We start from the raw sequence: 18,435 nt of genomic DNA on the forward strand, positions 1-18,435 counted from the left end.
TTTTAATAAAAAATGTGAATTAAACAATATGTACAAAAGTCAATCATATCTACAAGGAAGGCTAAAGAACGTTTTTGGCAGATGGTGATTGAGTTCTAGAAGGGGTCTTTTTGTGAAACTGTCGCTAATAAGAATATTGAGGAGTAAAGAAACTAAACAAGGAAAAAATAATACGGAAAGAATGACTTATTGTGGCTATATAGACCATAGTAAGTGTACAGATGTCTAGGCAGAACAATTTACATAGAACCAGTAGTTGATGTGTAGATCAAAAGTCTGACACATACATTCACATTATTGCTCTACTGAGTACTTACACGTTTCTATTAAACTGAATTGGAGTCCACAAAGCATACCAAAAAGAAATGGGACTTTGTCTTCCGGGTTCAAGCCGGAAGTCAGCACTTCCGTTGTCATATGCGGAAGTATGGCTGAGTTCCGTCAGTTGGTTAAACGGAAGTGAGATTTATGAGCTACATCACAATAGCGGTGGCCCCATGCAGAGAAGTCATTATACAGAAGTAGCTGTTGCTGTGGAAAACCTACGAGTAGGACATCGTCTGTCGTGAGGGGAAGAGATCCTGACTTGATTGGTGAATCCAGTTAACTGAAGGAGACAGGTAATAGTCCCTTGCCCTTTTTTCCTACTTTTACCTCTTAGACATGTAAATTATCATTTTGCCTCACGTATGTGACTGGGACATTTCTCGCTGACATCCCAAATGTAGTTCTTATAATTTTCTCTAATGAGGCAGTATTGTTTCATTGGTAAAATAATGAAAATTCTTTACTTCCTTAGACTTCAGAAAATACCTATTTTCATTCTGGGAATTTGAAATTTACTTTTATTCCCGTCACTTTTATGTGCGTCAAAGTAATCAGAGGTTTAATGTCTTCTGGCTCTGCTTCATGGCCACTAGACACTGTACTCCAGAAATTTACTACCTCTTGAACGACAGCACCCATCTCTAACTTTGACTCTAACGTGTCTCAATGATTTCTTTGCTTTGTGATACGTAACCTCTCTAAGAAGCAGTTATCTGAATAATAGTCCATACTGATCTTACAATCTGAATAGGAATAACGATATATCTATATCTATATAAGTGCATATTTTCAATAGGTATTAGATATTTGAAAGATGGAATATGGAATTTGTTAATTCAGACATCAATAATTTAGAAAACCTTTTCCACATTCGCTTAAAAGTTGTCATGATGCATCACCTCCGTTTTGGTATAATGAAGAAAAATGCCTGAAAAATATGAACTTTTTTGACTTCAAAAGTTACACATTTCTGGGGCTGAGAAGGTGGTTTAGTGGTAGAGTGCTTGCCTTGCATGCATTAAGGCCCTGGCTTCGATTCCTCAGCACCACATGTACAAAAAGAAAGAAAAAAGCTGGAAGTGGCGCTGTGGTTCAAGTGGTAGAGCGCTAGCCTTGAGCTGTAGAGCTGAGGGACAGCGCCCAGACCCAGAGTACAGGCCCCATGTCAGGACATCCCCCGCCTTCATCTCGTTCCCCCCTCTCCCCCCCGCCAAAAAAGTTACACATTTCTATAGCTTGTTATAAGTGACCATGTTTTGTGAAGTAGACAGATATCAATATATTTCAAGTGTGTCTAGCAACAAAAATTATTAGAGATGAATAGGTTGTACCCAGTTTCTCATATCGCTGACAAAATCCCAACATTTAATACTTGTGGTTTTGAAGTATTTAGTCATGTTTTCTCTCAGAGAATTTTTCTCATCCTCAGGACTTGCTGATACTTATCTGACTGTCACAATGGAAAAAGGTAAACATGTTTACGCATTTATTTGGGGGAATTATTTTTTTTTCTTGTTGGGAATCACAGAAAGTATATTGACAGGAACTGAGAGAATAGGATAGTAGGATTCGTCCTGATTGAATCTGAAACTTTAGACATTTTGATAATTATAACTTTGAATTTTGATGTGCTAGATTGAAAGGTGAAAAAGAATGTAAAATATTTGCACATTCTAGATGTAAATGTAAGACAGCAAATAAATCAGGGATGCTCAATGGATGTATGATTTCAGAAGATAAAACAAGCTAAGAGTTCCATTTGACTCCAATCAATACTTAGAATAAATTATAGAATCAATAACTAGAATAAATATTTTTCATAAAAAAATTAAGAACTACCTAATAGGAACTGACAGTACATCAGAAGTTAAATTCCAGAGTGATACTCTTTGTCATATTTTGAATTCCCCAAATAGGTATTCCAGATTAAGATAGAGTTAATAATGGAAACAACATTGAAGCCTTGCATGTTCCCCAATATATTGATTTTCCCGAGGTATTTGTTCTCTTTCAGAGGAATCGGTGGATCCTGAGAGGTTATTGCAGTGTCCCTATGATAAAAATCACAAAATCAGATCATGCAGGTTCCCATACCATCTTGTGAAATGTAAAGAGGTAATGTTTCATTGGAACATGTTGATATTACATAATTTCTTTAGTTCATGGATAAATTTGAGTATTTTTATAATAAATTGTGGGAAATGTATGAGAAAATATGAGAGAGACTGTGGGCATAAATGTCATAGTGAGATTTTTGTATTTCTTCTGAAATCTCTGCAGCATGTAATGGAAAGGAAGACAATCATAGTCCAACTTGTTTATTTCTAGAGACGTATTTCTAGATCCCTATTCAAAGCAGAACAAAGGCAAGATCTTTTGTGTGGGCAATTATGTCAAACCGTGTGTGCCATATTTCACAAACATTAGAGGTGGTTGCCTTTTCCTCCCCATTGCCTAATGGCCAAAATGTAAATTAATGGTATTCTTAAACATTATTTCATTAAAACACCCACTGTATTATCATATGGCCTAGAATTCAGTTTGTATACTGTACTTTTCATGCCATGGTTATCAACAAAACATGGGAGATGCATTGTGTCTCTTTTCTATATTGAGGGTATTTATTACAAAATTTCTTTTCACCAAAAATTTCTTAATATGAAATGCTACAATAAGTTCCAGAGCTGTAGGAGAGGCATAGTTTCTGCTGTTTTGTTTGCAAAGAAGACACATGTGATGACCCTCCATTTTGGATATTTTCAAATATATTGTGAATCACTTTATCTATGCATTTGTAAATTGCATATAAATAACCTATATTTGAGTAAACATAGGCCAAAATTGAGCACATATGTACGCTTCTAAACTTCCATATACAATTTATGGATCTTGGCACAGTTTCCTCATGAAAGAAATACTATTAACGTGAAAGTTTGATATCACTGTATCATTTTTTAATGCCATCCCAGGCAGGAGAGTCATAAACCTTCTTATCTCCCCGATCAAATGAGAATAGAAGAAGTGCTATGGTGAAAATTGTAGAAGTCTAGCCTGTGCAAAAGGATGCACTCGTTTTTTTTTCCTTCCCCTCCCCAAATTAGATAAATGTATATACATGATGCAGTGCACTAGAATCAAATGCAGTGAACACAGGGGTTAGACCAGGGGGAGGAACACACCAAAGGAAAACAATCACATTGTTCATAACAAATACCTTAAAAATTATAACAAGAATGAAAAACAAAAACAAAAAAAAACACTTGTATCCCTATCTTATTGTTTATTTCATTTAACATCTTTTTAAATAAGGTTTTTATTATAAAATACTGTACAGTGGTTACAGTTACAGGAGGAAGATAATGAGTACTATTCTTATCAAGCATTTTTGCCTCCTCCTTTGACTTTCCCCTGCCATCCCTACCCCCGTCTCGAGAACTACATTCCCCTCCCACACTGCTTAAATTACAATGTTCATTTTGGACATAGTGTACTTTTAAAATAAATTTTACTGTGAAAATATGTACAGAGGGATTACAATTAATGAGTGTATTTTTATCCAAAATTGTTGCCTCGTCCTTTGTTTTTCCCCTACCATCCTGACCCTCCCAACTCTTCAACTACACTCCCTTACCCCAATCCTCACCTCTGCTTAAATTGTAAAGTTCGTTTTTCAACATAACGTCTTGTACATCTCATTGTTGCAATAGATCGATTTGTATCCCTATTTAAACATTTTGTTATTTCCCTTCCCCTCCCTAAATCATACTAACACCAAATACAGTGCAAACAGGGGTTATGCCATGGGGGAGGGACATACAAAACAAAAACAAAAATCCCATGGTCCCTTATAAATATGCTAGAAACAAGAGCAAGGAAGAAAAAAAAAACACCTATGTCACTATCTTGGGTTCATTTCAATTTATCATCTTATCTGACCTTTGCTGCTTGTCCCAGATATATACCAGTTATTGGTAATAAAGGAAACTATGAGACCTATGTTTCTTTGGGCCTGGCATACTTCACTTAATGTAATTTTTTCCAAGTCTTTCCATTTGCTAACAAATGGGGCCATGCCATTCTTTATGATGGAGGCATAGAATTCCATTGTGTATATATACTACATTTTTTTTGATCCATTCATCTACTGAGGAGCATCTGGGTGGGTTCCATATCTTAGTTATGGTAAATAATGCTGCAATGAACATAGTTGTACTTGTAGTTTTAGTATGGTCTCTTTTGTGAACATGTGGGTAAATGCCCAAAAGTGGGATTGCTGGGTCATAGGGGAACTCTGGGTGGAGTCTGGGGTGAGGAGGAATCTCAATGTTTTTTTGATTTGCATTTCTTTTATGGCTAGAGAGGTTGAGCATATCTTCATGTGTCTATTTGCCATTATTTTTTTTCCTTCAGAGAAGTTTCTTTTTCAGTCTTTAGTGCACTTACTTAATTGGCAGTTGTTTCTTTGAGGATTATTTGTTGTGGGATTGCATTTTTACAGTTTCAAGTATATTATATATATGAGACTCTTAGTGAAGATCTTTTCCCAATGCTTGGGCTTTCTATTGATCTTGCTTTGTATGTCCTTTGCCTTGCAGAACAGTGCAGCCTCATGCAACCCCATTTGTCCAAACTTTCTTTGAATTCTTGTGTTTCTGAGTCTCTATTAAAAAAATTTCGGCCTGGGCCAAGGTGACCAAAGGTTTCTCTTATTACATCCTGTAATGTTCGCAGGGTGTCTGCTTTTACTCCAAGGTCATTAATCCATTTGGAGTTGATTCTGTTGCAGGGTGATATATAAGGGTCTAGCTTTAGTTTTCTACAGGTGATTAGCCAATTTTGCCAGAACCATTTACTGAAAAAGCTATCCTTCCATTTCAGTTTTTTAGGTCCCTTATCAAAGATTCTGTGGCAATTAGTCTGTGGTTTTTGGGTATTCAATTCGATTCCATTGGTCCTCTTTTTGTGCCACTATCAAGCTGTTTTGACTACGATGGCTTTGTAGTAGAGTTTCAAATTTGGTATTGATATTCCTCCAGCACTGTTCTGTTAAGAATTGTTTTTGCTATTCATGGTTTCTTATTGTTCCATATAAAATATTGGATTATTTCTTCTAATTCCTTAAAGAATGAGGCTGGAATATTGATAGCTATCCCATTGAATTTATAGGTAGGTTTGGGAAGTATTCCCATTTCCACGATGTTGATCCTTCCAATCCAGGGACATGGGAGGATTTTCCCCATTCTAAGATCTATTTTGATTTTCTCTTTCAGATTTTTAATGTTTTCATCATAGATTTCTTTCACTTCTTTGGTTAATTCCTAGATATTTTATTTTTTGTGTGGCTACTAAGAATGGAGTTGCTTTCCTTATTTCAGCTGCTCTCTTCTCATTGTTGCCATACAGAAAAGTCATTGATTTTAAAGTTTAATTTTATAACCTGCTACTTTGCCAAAGTTTGAATCAGCTCAAGTAATTTGGGAGTGGAGTCCATGTGATTTTTCAAAATACAAGATCATGTCTTCTGCAAAGAAGGAGAGTTTTACTTCATTTTATCCAATTTGGATCCCCTTAGTATTTGCATCTTGTCTTATTGCTATAGTTAGTCATTCTAGCATTAAATTGAAGAAAAGTGGAGAGAGTGGGCATCCTTGTCTCCTTCCTGAAGTTAGAAGAAATGGCTTTAATTTTTCACCATTGAGAACAATAATGAGCCTTTATTGTTTTGAGGAATGTTCCATGGATTCCTAGATTTCCAGAGCCTTCATTATAAAGGAGTGTTGGATCTTGTCAACTGCTATTTGTGGATCTATTGAGATAACTATCCTTATCCTTGGTCTATTTTATGTGATGAATTATATTAATTGATTGGCATACATTGAACCAGCTAAGTATTCCTGAAATGAATGCTGATTGATCATCGTGTATGATTTTTGGATGAATTGTTGAAGTTGATTGACCAAAATTTTGTTGAGAAATTTTGCATCGATATTCATCAAAGAAATGGGTCCCTAGTTCTCTTTCTTTGATGAGTTCTTGCCTGGTTTTGAGATGAGGTTTATGATGGCTTCATAGAAAGAGTTTGGTAGTGTACATTCCCTTCCAAATTCATTGAAGAATTGGAGGAGTATTGGTGTAAATAGTCCTTTGAAGGCCTTGTAGAATTCTGCTGGAAATCTATTCAGTCCTGGGATTTTCCTACATGGGAGGTCTCTTATTGCTGTTTCTATTTCAGTGCTTGATATGGGCAGGTTAACATGTTTTAACTCATGTTGTTTTAGTTCCAGTATGTCGATATTTGCTAGGAGAATGTCCATTTTTGCCAAGTTCTCAAAGATAGTAGCATAACAGTTTGAGAAGTTTTCCCTTATAATGTTCTGAAACGTGATTGTTTCTGTGGTGATATTTCCATTCTCAACTCTGAGTTTATTTATTTAGGTGTGTTATCTTCTTTTTCTGAGATTTGCAAACGGTCTGTCAGTTTTGTTAATTTTTTCCGAAGAACAAACTGATTGTTTTATGGAGTGTTTCTATTGTTTTGTTTTGTTTTGTTTTTGGATTCTAATTCATTTAATTCTGATTTAAGTTTTTTCTATCTACTGTATTGGGGTTTATCTTTCTGCCCTTTTTCAAGGAGTTTCATATGTCTCATTCAATTATTGGGTTTAGCTCTCTCCAATTTGTTGATGTAAGAACTCAGAGCTATAAACATGAACATTTGAATTTCCTTTCTAATCTCTTCCATGAGCCACCGGTGGTTCAAGAGTGTGTTGTTCAGCCCCCATGTATTACCGGACTTTCTTTGGTGGCTTTTGGTGTTGAGTTCTTGTGGTCTGAGAGAATGCAGGGCATAATTTCAGTGTTTCTGAATCTGGAGAAGTTTGCTTTGTGACCTAAAATGGAGTCTGTTTTTGAAAAAGCACCATGTGGTTGAGAAAAATGTGAATTCTAGTGCTGGTGGGTGAAATATTCAGTAGATACCTTTTAAATTTAGTTGATCTATGCAGTTCTTTAGATTGGCAGTTTCTCTGTTGAGTTTTTGCCAAGTTGATATAGATAGGATAGATAGATAGATAGATAGATAGTTAGATAGATAGATAGATAGATAGATAGATAGATAGATAGATAGATAGATAGATAGATAGATAGATAGATAGATGATAGATGGGATAGTGCTGTGTTAAAGTCCCCAGGAATTAATGTCTTTGGATCTATATGAGACTTGAGGGAAAGTAGTGTTTCTTGGATAAATTTGGTGCTCTGTTATTTGATGAATAGATATTTAGAATGTTAATATCCTCCTGAAGGAGAGATCTCTTAATTAGTATGTAGAACCTTCTTTATTGTTCCTCACTAATTTTAATTTGAAATCTATTTTATCGATATAAGTATTGAAATTTCCACCTGTTAATGGGGGCTCTTTGCTTGGTAGATTTTATTCCAGCCTTTCACTTTCAAAATATGTTTGGACTTATGGGCAAGGTGTGACTCCTGAAGGCAACAGATACAAGATTCCTGCTTTTTAATTCAACTACTCCTGGCACTGTGGCTATGTGGTGAAGTACTTGCCTAGAATGCATGAAACCCTGGGTTCAATTCTTCAGTACCACCTACCTGTAAATGCCAGAAATCGTGCTGTGGCTCAAACGGTAGAGAGATAACCTTTAGCAAAACAGCTCAGGAACAGTGCCTGGGCTCTGAGTTCAAGCCCCAGGACTAGCAAAAATAAATAAATAATTTTCTTTAATTCAACTACTTAGTTTATGTCCCTTAATTGGAGAGTTAAGTCCATTGATATTGAGAGTTAGGACTAAAAGGTGTTTGGTAGTTCCTGCCAAATTTTCCACCTTCTCAGGGGCTGCAATAACTGGGTTCTTCTTATTGTTCTTGGATTCTCAGTTTGGGTGCAGTTTCTTTAGACTTCATTTTGGTCTTGTTGGTTTTCTATGGGTAGTACATCTTTAAGTATCTTTTGTAGGGATGGTTTGGTTGAGATCTATTGTTTCACTTTTTCTTTGCTATGGGAGATTTTTAATTGACCTTTGGTTATGAAGGAGAGTTTGACTGGGTACAGTATTCTTGGTTGGTAGTTCTTTAATTTTAGGGCATGGAATACATAATTCCAGGCTCCTCTTGGTTTAATTGTCTCTGCTGAGAAAGCTGAGGTTATTCTAATTGGGTCCCTTTATGGGTGATTTATCTTTTCTCCTTGATATCTTCAAGGATTTTCTCCTTGGTCTGAATTTTCTCCTTGGTCTCCTTGGTCTGTGCAGATTATAATGTGACAGTGGGATATCCTGTTCTGGTCTGGTCTATTTGGGGTTCTAAGTTTCTTGTATCTAAATAGGCCTATCTTTTTGCATGTTAGGGAAGTTCTCTGCTAGGATCCTGTTAAATTTCTTAGACCATTAACTTCTGTCTCTAGGTGTTCCTCTACACCTATTGTCCTTAGATTAAATCTTCTGGTGGTGTCTTCCAAATATGGAATAGATCTATCATGTTTCTTGGATTCGTCTTGGTTAGTTGTGTGTTTTTCTCTCTGTTATCTAGGCTGTCTTCAATCCCTGAGATTCATTCTTCTGCATGGTGTAACCTACTGTCCAGTTTTTCTACTCTGTTTATATTGACTTTTCTTCTAATTGGTCGATTTTGGTGGCTTCCAATTCTCTGTTGCAGTTAAATTTTCGATCCTGTATGAACTTCTTTACTTTCTTAATTTGGGGACACTGTTTATACTCAAAACACTTAGTTGATTGGTTATGGTTTTCTTGGACTTACATTCATCCTGTCGAGCTTCATTTAGTGTTCCCTTTGTAGTCTGCCTGCAATCCTTCAGTTGTTTGTTTATGGATTCCATGAATGCCTCTACTGATCTTTGTCTATTCTCATCCTGCTAATCCAATTCCTGTATTACTCTTTGATTAGCTTTCTCAAGCTCACACTTACTGTGTTTCTCTTTGGGTGTCCTCAGCCTGCTCACACAATTCCTGTCTTTCTCTTTGATGTTCTCAATTGTCCATGCCATTCCTTTCTCTTTGACTGTTCTCAGCCTGCTCATATAATTCCTGTATTATTATTTGACTGTTCCCAGCCTGCTCATGCAATTCCTGTGTTAAACTTTGAGTGGCTTTCTAACACTCTGGAGATTCCTGTAGTAATTCCTGGTTTGCTTCCTCTTGCTCCTTATCTTACCGAGTCCTTTGCAGGTTTTCAGTCTTTTCATTCACCACATTTATGGCAGTGATTGTAGAGCTTTTGGGGATCTCTCCTCTGTATTATTCATTAACTGTTTTGTCAGCTGATTATCATGAGTGGGATTTGAGATACCCGGAATTGCCATTTTTTGGGGGGTTTAGCGATTTTTCTGCCCATTTTGTATGAAAGTAACAATTTTCTTGCAGAGCACTATTTTAAGGCAAGCATCTTCCAAAGTCCTGTAGTTGCACAGTATCTACCAAAGTCCTGTAGTTGCACAGTCAAAATGGCTGCAGATACAATCTAGTTCAAGAGATACAATCTATTCAACATCAAACAACTATGGACTAAAGAACTAAGAAGACCAAAGAGAGATTCAGCAAACCAGAAATTATTAGGTTTAGGGATAATTGTGGGGAAAAATACAATTAGAGGGAAGTGGAAAGGTAAAAGGAGAGTGAGGTTAAAGGAATCCTAATCTCAGTGGGGAAATGGATTGGACAGAGTGAGAGCAGCGAGATTTTAAAAAAAAAAAGAAAAATGGAAAAACAAAAATTTATATTTAAGAAATGATACAGTTCAAATTATGTAAGTATAAAGTAATGATATTGATAGAAAAAAAGAATAGGATGAGAGGACGGGAGAAATGAAAAGGAACATGAGTAACTAAAAAATAAAAATTCTTAAAATTGGAGTATGTGAAAGTTATATAGGTGTAAAGAGTTAAACACTACTATTAAAAAGTTAAGCTTAAGAGGTTGTGAATTGAGTAATAGATTTCTCGATTAAGTATGTACACGATGGGGGATAAGGTCTAATAATCGATGACAGATATATAAATCATGATAAACAGAACATGTATATGTCTGGGAATAAGCAATTATGTTATGTAAAAAAGAAAGAGAAAAGACGAAATAAAAAGGGGAAAAAAAGGTCCAAAATATAAAAAGAGATTACAAAAAAAAAAAGCCCACAATCACACATATACAGCTAAAATACAAATTATGAGAGAAAAAATAATAGAAAACATTTTTTAAAAAATAAAAATAAAACATGGTAGAAAAAACAGTTCTTTGATTTTTTTTGAGTGGGAGGAAGATCTTGTATCTCCCTGTGTCCGTAACCAGGCTCCTAGTGGAGTCACTGGTCTGCTTCTGGTGTTTGTTTTTCCTGCTGTTTGATTGGTTTCTTAAGTTAGTTTGTTAGAGCAGGCAAAAAAATGCTCTGCATTGTCCAGGATTTTTTTTATTCTTTCCCCAAGCTTGTTCAGAGAGAGGGAGATCTGCTTTGAGTACCACACAAAAGGGAGATGGCTGTTTCCTCTAACGTGGAGTTGATATGATATGGCCAGGTTCTAGGTAGGGTTGAGACTTTTCAGCAATCAGTAGCTTTTCCCTGAGGGGCTAGCTCCTGAAAAACTCACAGAGCCAAACCTGGAGCCATTTTCATGGTTGATGTTTACTGAGTTTCAGTTGTTTGCTAGGCTGTTGTTGGGACTGCAGAATCTGTTTCTGTTTACCCAGTGAAGAAAGACAGTCTTCTGGGAGTGAAGCACCCTCTGCCTGGGCAGGCTGATTTTCATTTGAGGGGAAATGAGCTGGGCAGGACAGATCGGTTCCTGGGACTTGCTAAATGGCAGTTTTTGTATTCTTATAAGATCTGAGTTGGAGCTAGCTGCTTGGCAAGGCCTTTGTCAGTATCAAAGATGGAGATCTCTGGTGTGGGGGGGAGTGACAGCCTCCTCACAGGTTCTCTGAGAGAAGTGAATATGATGTCATGGTTGTCTTCTTGCGAGACTCTTGGTTCCTGTGCAGTCCTTGGTCTGTGATCTTCAGGATGAAGATTTCTGCTCCTTTTCGGTTCTTACTGGTGGTGAGTAGAATCCACTGGCCCAAAGCATCTGGTGCCCATATTCCAGAACTTGTCTATTGGTATGATGGCCACGGCCACCATCTCCACCGCAGCCACTGCAGCTGCAGCTACCAGCAAGTGCTCAGATCTGTCTCCTGGCTGGACTTTCCCTCTCTGGCCAAACTCTCTGTACTGTGATGGCACAATAGGTGTGATTCTGTAGCCTAGGACTGGTCACTGGAACACTAAAACTGCTTTCTGTGTGAGAACTTGTTTATCCTCCAGCTTCTCTTCCACCATCTTCCTCAGGTCTTCTGACATACAGAGGTTATAACGGGGGGTGGAGGGTAGGTACATAAAAAGAAAAAAAAATCATGCAGTACCTTACAAATATATTACAACAATAGCAGGACAGAAAAAAACACTTCTGTAGTTATCTTGGGGTTCATTTCTCTTATCATCTTCTCTGAACTTTTCTGCTTGTCTCAGACATATACTATTTATTAGAAAAAGAAACTATGGGACTTATCCTTCTTGGGGCCTGTCTTACTCACTTAATATAATTTTTTTGTCTTTCCATTTCCTAACAAGGGCATTTCATTTTTCTGATGGTGTCATCGAGCAGTTTTGCCTCCGACTTTATTTTACCAATACCATCCCCTGCTTTCCACCTCCGCAACTACACACCACCCTTGCCTTAACCCTCCTTTTTAATTGTAAAGTTCATTTTTTATGATCCTATGTACATCGCTTTTGAACATTTCTGCTTGTCCTAAATATACACTAGTTATTCGAAATAAGGGAAACAATGGACCTATGTTTCTTTGGGCCTGGCTTACTTCAATCAATATAATATTTTCTGAGTCTTTCCATTTCCAAAATATTGAGCAATATCATTCTTTCTGATGGAGGTATACAATTCCATTTTGTATATATTCACCACATTTTCTTTTTTTTTTTCATTTTCTTTTTTTTTAATTTAATTTTATTTTATTTGAGAACATACTGTACAGAGGGGCTACAATTACATAATGCATTCATCTACTGAGGAGCTTCTGGGGTTGTTCCAAACCTTAGCTATGGAAAATAATGGTGGTAGTTTTGGTCTGGTCTTGTAAGTGATCATTTGGGTAAATGCACAAAAGTGGGATTGTTGGGTAATACAGGAGCTTTATGTGGAGTCTTTTGAGGAACTCCATACTGCTTTGGCATACAGGTTGATCTATTTTAACAATGAAATATATGAGACACTATGTTGAAAATGAACTTTACAAATTTGGTGCGTGGCAAGTAGCAGTAGAAGGAAGGAGTTGGGTAGATGGGGAGGTAAGAGGTCTTAGGGGAAAAACACAGGAGGGAGTAACACTGCCTATAGGAAATGAACTCATTACCTTATTCATATAACTGTAATCCCTGTGTAAAATAACTTTACAATAAAAAATGTGTATTAAAAAAGGAAGTACTAGCACAGTACCTATACTGTGTTGTCAAGCCCGTGGTTGATATCCTGCACAAAGTAATCTAAAAAGAGAAAATTTGAATATGTTTCTTCATATTTAAACTTTTGTCATACAGAATCATCCTGATATTGCTGCCAAATTGGCTACTTGTCCCTTTAATGCTCGCCACCTGGTACCACGAGATCAACTCACTGAACATATTGCAACTTGTATGGACAAAACTTCTCTTGAAGATGATGTAGGTAAGCCTGATAATAAAACACAATCCAACTCAATGTAGGCCCTTTGTACCTGTATACTTCTGTGATGTTAGTTATCTCTTTGTTTGTAGATAACATCATATGGAACGAGAAACAATACAAGAGTTCTGAAAGTACATGGCAATATGTTTCCTCTGAGGAAGACTGGGATAAAGGTAAAAAGCTTGTTGAACTTTCTGTAATTTCCATTATTGAATCTCAACTTACTTTGTGCTGTTGTATGCTTTCTTCCTTTAGGAGTGAAATTAAAAATCTTTGTTCAACTTGGATTGTCTTGTATGCTAATATCAATAACATATATGATAATATGCATTCTTAACTGATTAAAAACCATGTCAAACATTTAAATATGTTTTTGCACATGGCTAAGGACTCATTCTTTTCAACCTTTATTATCCAGCTAAAAGTTTCTTGGAAGGCTCTTAAGGCCATCAACCTTGCTGTTTTTCTTTATCGATGTATAATGTTAGAGCCAATCTAAGCTAGCACCTCGATCAAGTATGTAATTCTCCCTTTGGCAGAATCCTTGGAAGATCCTAGCCCAAGTTTTGTTTGGGGCACAAGCAAATCATCTGGCAACAACAGGTAAAGAAAATAATTTTCTTGTGATGTCCTATTTTCTGATAAAATTCAAAGTAAAGAAATAGGATAAATGAATAAATGAATAACAAACTCTGTTCCATATACCCATATATTGTGCTCACTACAAATGAAGTTTGGATTGCTCTCTGTAATTGGTGGCAAAAGTCAAGTATAGTTTCACTAGGACCAATAAGATTGTAATCACCCAAATTACTTTAAATCAGAATTAGCTTATCTGAATGTTCTTCTCATTCTGTTATAATCAATTTAAATCCGGGAAGCCATACATTACAGTATTATGTTGGGCCAACCTTTTTATAACCATTTTCATGAATTCAGGATTCACTCATCACATCAATTATGATAGTGTAAATGGAAGTATCTTCCACTGGTAATTGATAAATGTACAGACTTACGGGTGGGTTACCATGTCTTCCTTCTGAAATTCATTAAAGAATATTATACGAATGTCTATCTGATTTAAATTTTCTCCACAAATTAGTATAAAATATTTGAGGAGATTCTTGAGATGATTTACAATTTGCACTTTGCAAAGATACGTATTAATAAAATGTATTTAGAAGTATATTTTAGCAGCAACTCATACATGGATTTCATCTTTCACATTCCTGTATGAAGTATAAATATACATTGGTGTGGTATAGATTGGAAATTCAAAATTAGCTGTGCAACTACAAAAGTTATGCTATCTCTTTGTGAGTAGTTATGACATTGTTGAAAGAATTTTAATTGCTAGAATGAACTTGTCCTTCTAGAGTCACAAAATAGATTATATTTTTGATTTTCTGGAATTTGAAAACATCAAGGCTCTCTGACATGGTAAGATGGCAAACACATTAAAAAGTGAAGAGTAATTGGCTTTTCTTGGAATTCTTCATGAGCCTTTATTTAATTTTGAATCATGTAATTAGTCTTGCTTGCCGATATGAGACCTCTTTCTTTTTATAACTGAGACAAAAGATTCTAGATGTATTGATAATGTTAAGAATTTTCTCATCTGATCAGTCTAGAAAAATTTAAAAAAAAAAACGCATTCAACGTAAGACCAAGGAGAATTTATGTGAGCCTGTCACCACAGTCAGGCCTCATATATTCTTCCTGTGGAAAGGTAGTAAGCATACTAAGTATTTGTCTTCAATTGTCTGTTGTATGTCAAACATATTATAATATTATGTGAAGGATGAATTGGCAGTTTATATGGTAAAGATTTTGCTGAGGATGAGTAATAGTAATAGATAAATTCACCCTTTTATCTGATGATAATTTGCTAATTCATGAAGATTATAGCGAGGACTAAAACTCATCCTGTTTACAAACTGAACCTATTAATTTAGTGTTTGATCAACAGAATATATTGATTCTTTGTGTTAGGGTGTTTCTCATCCTCTGTCATGCAGAGGAAAATGAATATGTCTTGGGAAACAATTCTGAGGTAGAAAACCACACTTGAGCCAGGCCAGGTGATAATGTTAATTCTTGCATCTCACGTGTCTGACACATAAGGATGTAATTATAGATTAATGAAGTGAAAGATTTTTTTTTTCAGATTCATTTATGGAATTAATTCCTTCGAATTCGATAGTATAGAGAGCATTCTCCTTAAGGAAAACCATGGTTACTCATAGACCTGCCGTGTGCATGAATATTGGGAACAAAGACGCTCAAAAATCTTCAGCGCACTCTGGATAACAGAGAAAAGAAACCTGTTACAGGTTGCTTAGGGACCTATAAGAGGCTGAAATCTGAGGATCAGATCTCAGGAATATTTGTCAAACTCTCATCAACAATTAACCATCTAAAAACTGGGAGTGTCTCTCTAGCTCAAGTGGTAGAACATTTGAGCTCTGAAGAGCTCAGGGACCATGCCCAAGCCCAAAGTTCAATCCCAATGACCAACAAGAACAATAGCCAAAGACAGGAATGTAATGTAATATGCATCAACAATGTCCCATACTCCCTGGTATTTCCAAAATCTCTGAAGTTTTTCCTTCCACATAAGAGCCAGTTAGATTTTATTCACTCCCTACTCATAATATCATGTATTTTCTCTATGAATTTTAGAGTAATGTTTAATGGGGCAGTGATATTTCCTTACTTCATTGGTTATTAGAACACATAATTTGACCCAATGGGATTACTAATTCTCTTCCCTTATGCAAAAATGTCTTACTTATGGAATTATAATTTCTCTGGATCTAAACAGTAGATAAGAGTAAAGAACCTGAAAATTCATGTGAATCTGTGACAGTGTAGGAGACCAGGCTACTTGTTGATTTGTCTCTTCAAGATTTATACAACCCTAGCTTTGCCATTATAGGCTCACACACACACACACACACACACACACACACACACACACACACACACACACACACACACACATATATATATATGCAAATATATATGTATATTTATATATATTTGTATGTGTGTGTGAGCTGATTTATGTCTGTAATCAGATATTTCTTTTACCTGTCCATTTGTAGATGCAAATTTTGTGTCTGTGTGTGTGCAAACTAAAATGGTGTACATTTTTTCCTACTCTGTTTCAACACCTATAAGTCGATGCTGGGCACATTACTATGTTTTGTGTAATTGAAAAGTGAGGGTATTTTTCCTGCCTTCAATTCTTGATTTTGCTCAGTCATGACAAAAATTAATAACAGGTTATCATGGATTTTTTCATATGTCTTCGATTGATCCCTAAGCTCGATCCAAGTGATATTTTCCAAACGTTGGTATGTCCCTGGCATATATATAATTCTCATAACCATACATATTTGAAAAGCAGTGTTAATGTAGGAAGGTTACCCTTAGTTAATGGAAATTTTCTATGTTCATTTTAAAGTCCAATGTTTCAGTCTTCATACTGAAAGGTGACATGCATATTTGTCTTAAAGGCTAATTATTTTTCTGAACTGCTGGATATATTTACCTGATACCACTCCAAAATGTCATTGTGACTTCACAATAGCATTTGTTTTGTCCACACAAAAAATGGAAAAGCCGTTTATTTGTTTGAGGCATAGAATATGTCTTGTAATTGTACCTGTATTGTATCCCTTCATATTTTACTAACCTACCATAAAGCATGTATCTTTTGGTAGGATAGATCTCATAAAACAATCCCTCTTTGTGGTTTGTTTTTATGCATCCATTCACAAATATTGAAATTGAGTGGTAAGTTCATTGCAATAACATTATATAGTAAAACCACTATGGATTTTCTTCCTATTTTTCTGGATGCATGATACATCCATGGTTATATTACAAGAAATCTCGTTCAGAAACTGTGCCAAGATATGGCTGAGCCTGAATGGGTGACAGAGTAAATTTTGAAGAACTGGAAAATAATCGCTGAAGTATCAGATTGGCTAGCGTCATATTTCAAATGTGCAATGAAGTTTCAATGTGTTGAGGCAGAGAGTGTCCAAGTGTAATTTGTGAGGTTTGTATAGAACGATCAAATTTCAATGGAAAGGGACGTGGAAGTAAGCAAGAAAATTTTTGAAAATAGCTGATGATGTGCTCTCATTAGTTTTTGAATATCTCTCGAACTGCAAGTGAAGTTCTTGTTTATATGCAAAGTACAAATATATATATTCTAGTGTTCTCCACAGAAAGTAAAATAATATTTTTCTATTTCTTTGCAGGAAACATTCTATGAACAAACCATGAGTTCAAACCATTTCTCATTGTTTCATTTACATTTTACATTTATTAATATATTGTGATGCTCACTCAACCAAATGAATTCATTTTAACTTCTACTACCAATTCAATCTCTATTCACCTTTATCTTGAATACAGAAGCAAAGCCGGGTGTTTATGTCCTTATTGGAATTCACCATGTCACTATCCACATAGCCATGGTAATGTTGGAATATAGAAACTCCAATAATTACATCAAAATCTACATTTGTTTCCCAATAGAGAACAAATCATAATTCATTATTCATTGTTCTTACGTTTGCCTGTGAATATCATCTTCCATTTCATATATTGATATAATTGGATATATTGGTATAATGAATACATAAAAACTGTAATGGTATTAGTCCTCTTATAAAAATCTTATACCAAATATGTATTCCCATATAAAATGGCCATTAAAATTTCAAAGGGATTTTTCAATCAACATTCTGAAGTATAATTCTTACTATAAAGCTTCTCATCCATCTCATTGATTTCCAAGTATAATCTCATCTAAACAAGGATTCTGGGAGTTCTTTCCAAATATGTGGCAGAAAAGAACAGATAATGTATGTGTACACAAAATACCATTCAAAACTTATTCTTTTGAGGGGGCAAAGTGCAGTTTGTGAAGATAGCATGATTTTGTGCTAAAAATGTGTTTTTGTTTTGTTTTTTACGGCATGAGGATATGCAACTTTGGCATTCTAAAATGTTCCAAGAAAGAGTGGACTGTATCTGTAGAGTGTAATAAAAACACTTTTATGGAACCATATTTCATGACTATGTTCATATTCAATTTGTGGGTAATTTTCCCCACATATATATGCCTCCACATACTTATAGTAGACTTGGCACTGTGGTCCAAAACATTCCTCATGCAAAATGGAATAATTTTTGAAGGATATTTTAGGAAGATCCACTTTGTAAAAATTGTTGTTAAGACTCCTATGCAAGACATAGAGGTGAATCTTTTGGGTACAGATGAGGAAGTTAAAGATGTGAGAATGTGGCTCATATTTATTATTCATGTTGAAATGGGAGGGTTT

At 35.6% G+C, this 18,435-nt stretch overlaps 1 protein-coding gene across 1 annotated transcript; it reads left to right on the forward strand.

The window, feature by feature from the left end:
• The first annotated feature begins 460 nt into the window (after nucleotides 1-460).
• Nucleotides 461-18,120, forward strand: LOC138835404 (gametocyte-specific factor 1-like). The gene is made up of 7 exons (XM_070033962.1): nucleotides 461-620; nucleotides 1,757-1,795; nucleotides 2,342-2,442; nucleotides 12,946-13,072; nucleotides 13,162-13,245; nucleotides 13,612-13,675; nucleotides 17,347-18,120. The coding sequence occupies exons 2-7, from the start codon at nucleotides 1,786-1,788 to the stop codon at nucleotides 17,369-17,371; spliced, it is 411 nt and encodes a 136-aa protein (XP_069890063.1). The 5' UTR covers nucleotides 461-620; nucleotides 1,757-1,785; the 3' UTR covers nucleotides 17,372-18,120.
• Nucleotides 18,121-18,435: the final 315 nt, after the last annotated feature.

Source organism: Dipodomys merriami, unplaced genomic scaffold (genome assembly GCF_024711535.1).
Source record: "Dipodomys merriami isolate MVZ:Mamm:240054 unplaced genomic scaffold, mDipMer1.0.p SCAF_2363, whole genome shotgun sequence".
NCBI classification, from domain to species: domain Eukaryota; kingdom Metazoa; phylum Chordata; class Mammalia; order Rodentia; family Heteromyidae; genus Dipodomys; species Dipodomys merriami.

What these genes read in the sequence shown, in the direction of transcription:
- LOC138835404 (XM_070033962.1), top strand. An exon ending in TTCTCTTGAAGATGATGTAG is followed by an intron (nt 13,073 to 13,161) that starts GTAAGCCTGATA and finishes CTTTGTTTGTAG; the next exon opens with ATAACATCATATGGAACGAG. An exon ending in AAATCATCTGGCAACAACAG is followed by an intron (nt 13,676 to 17,346) that starts GTAAAGAAAATA and finishes ATTTCTTTGCAG; the next exon opens with GAAACATTCTATGAACAAAC.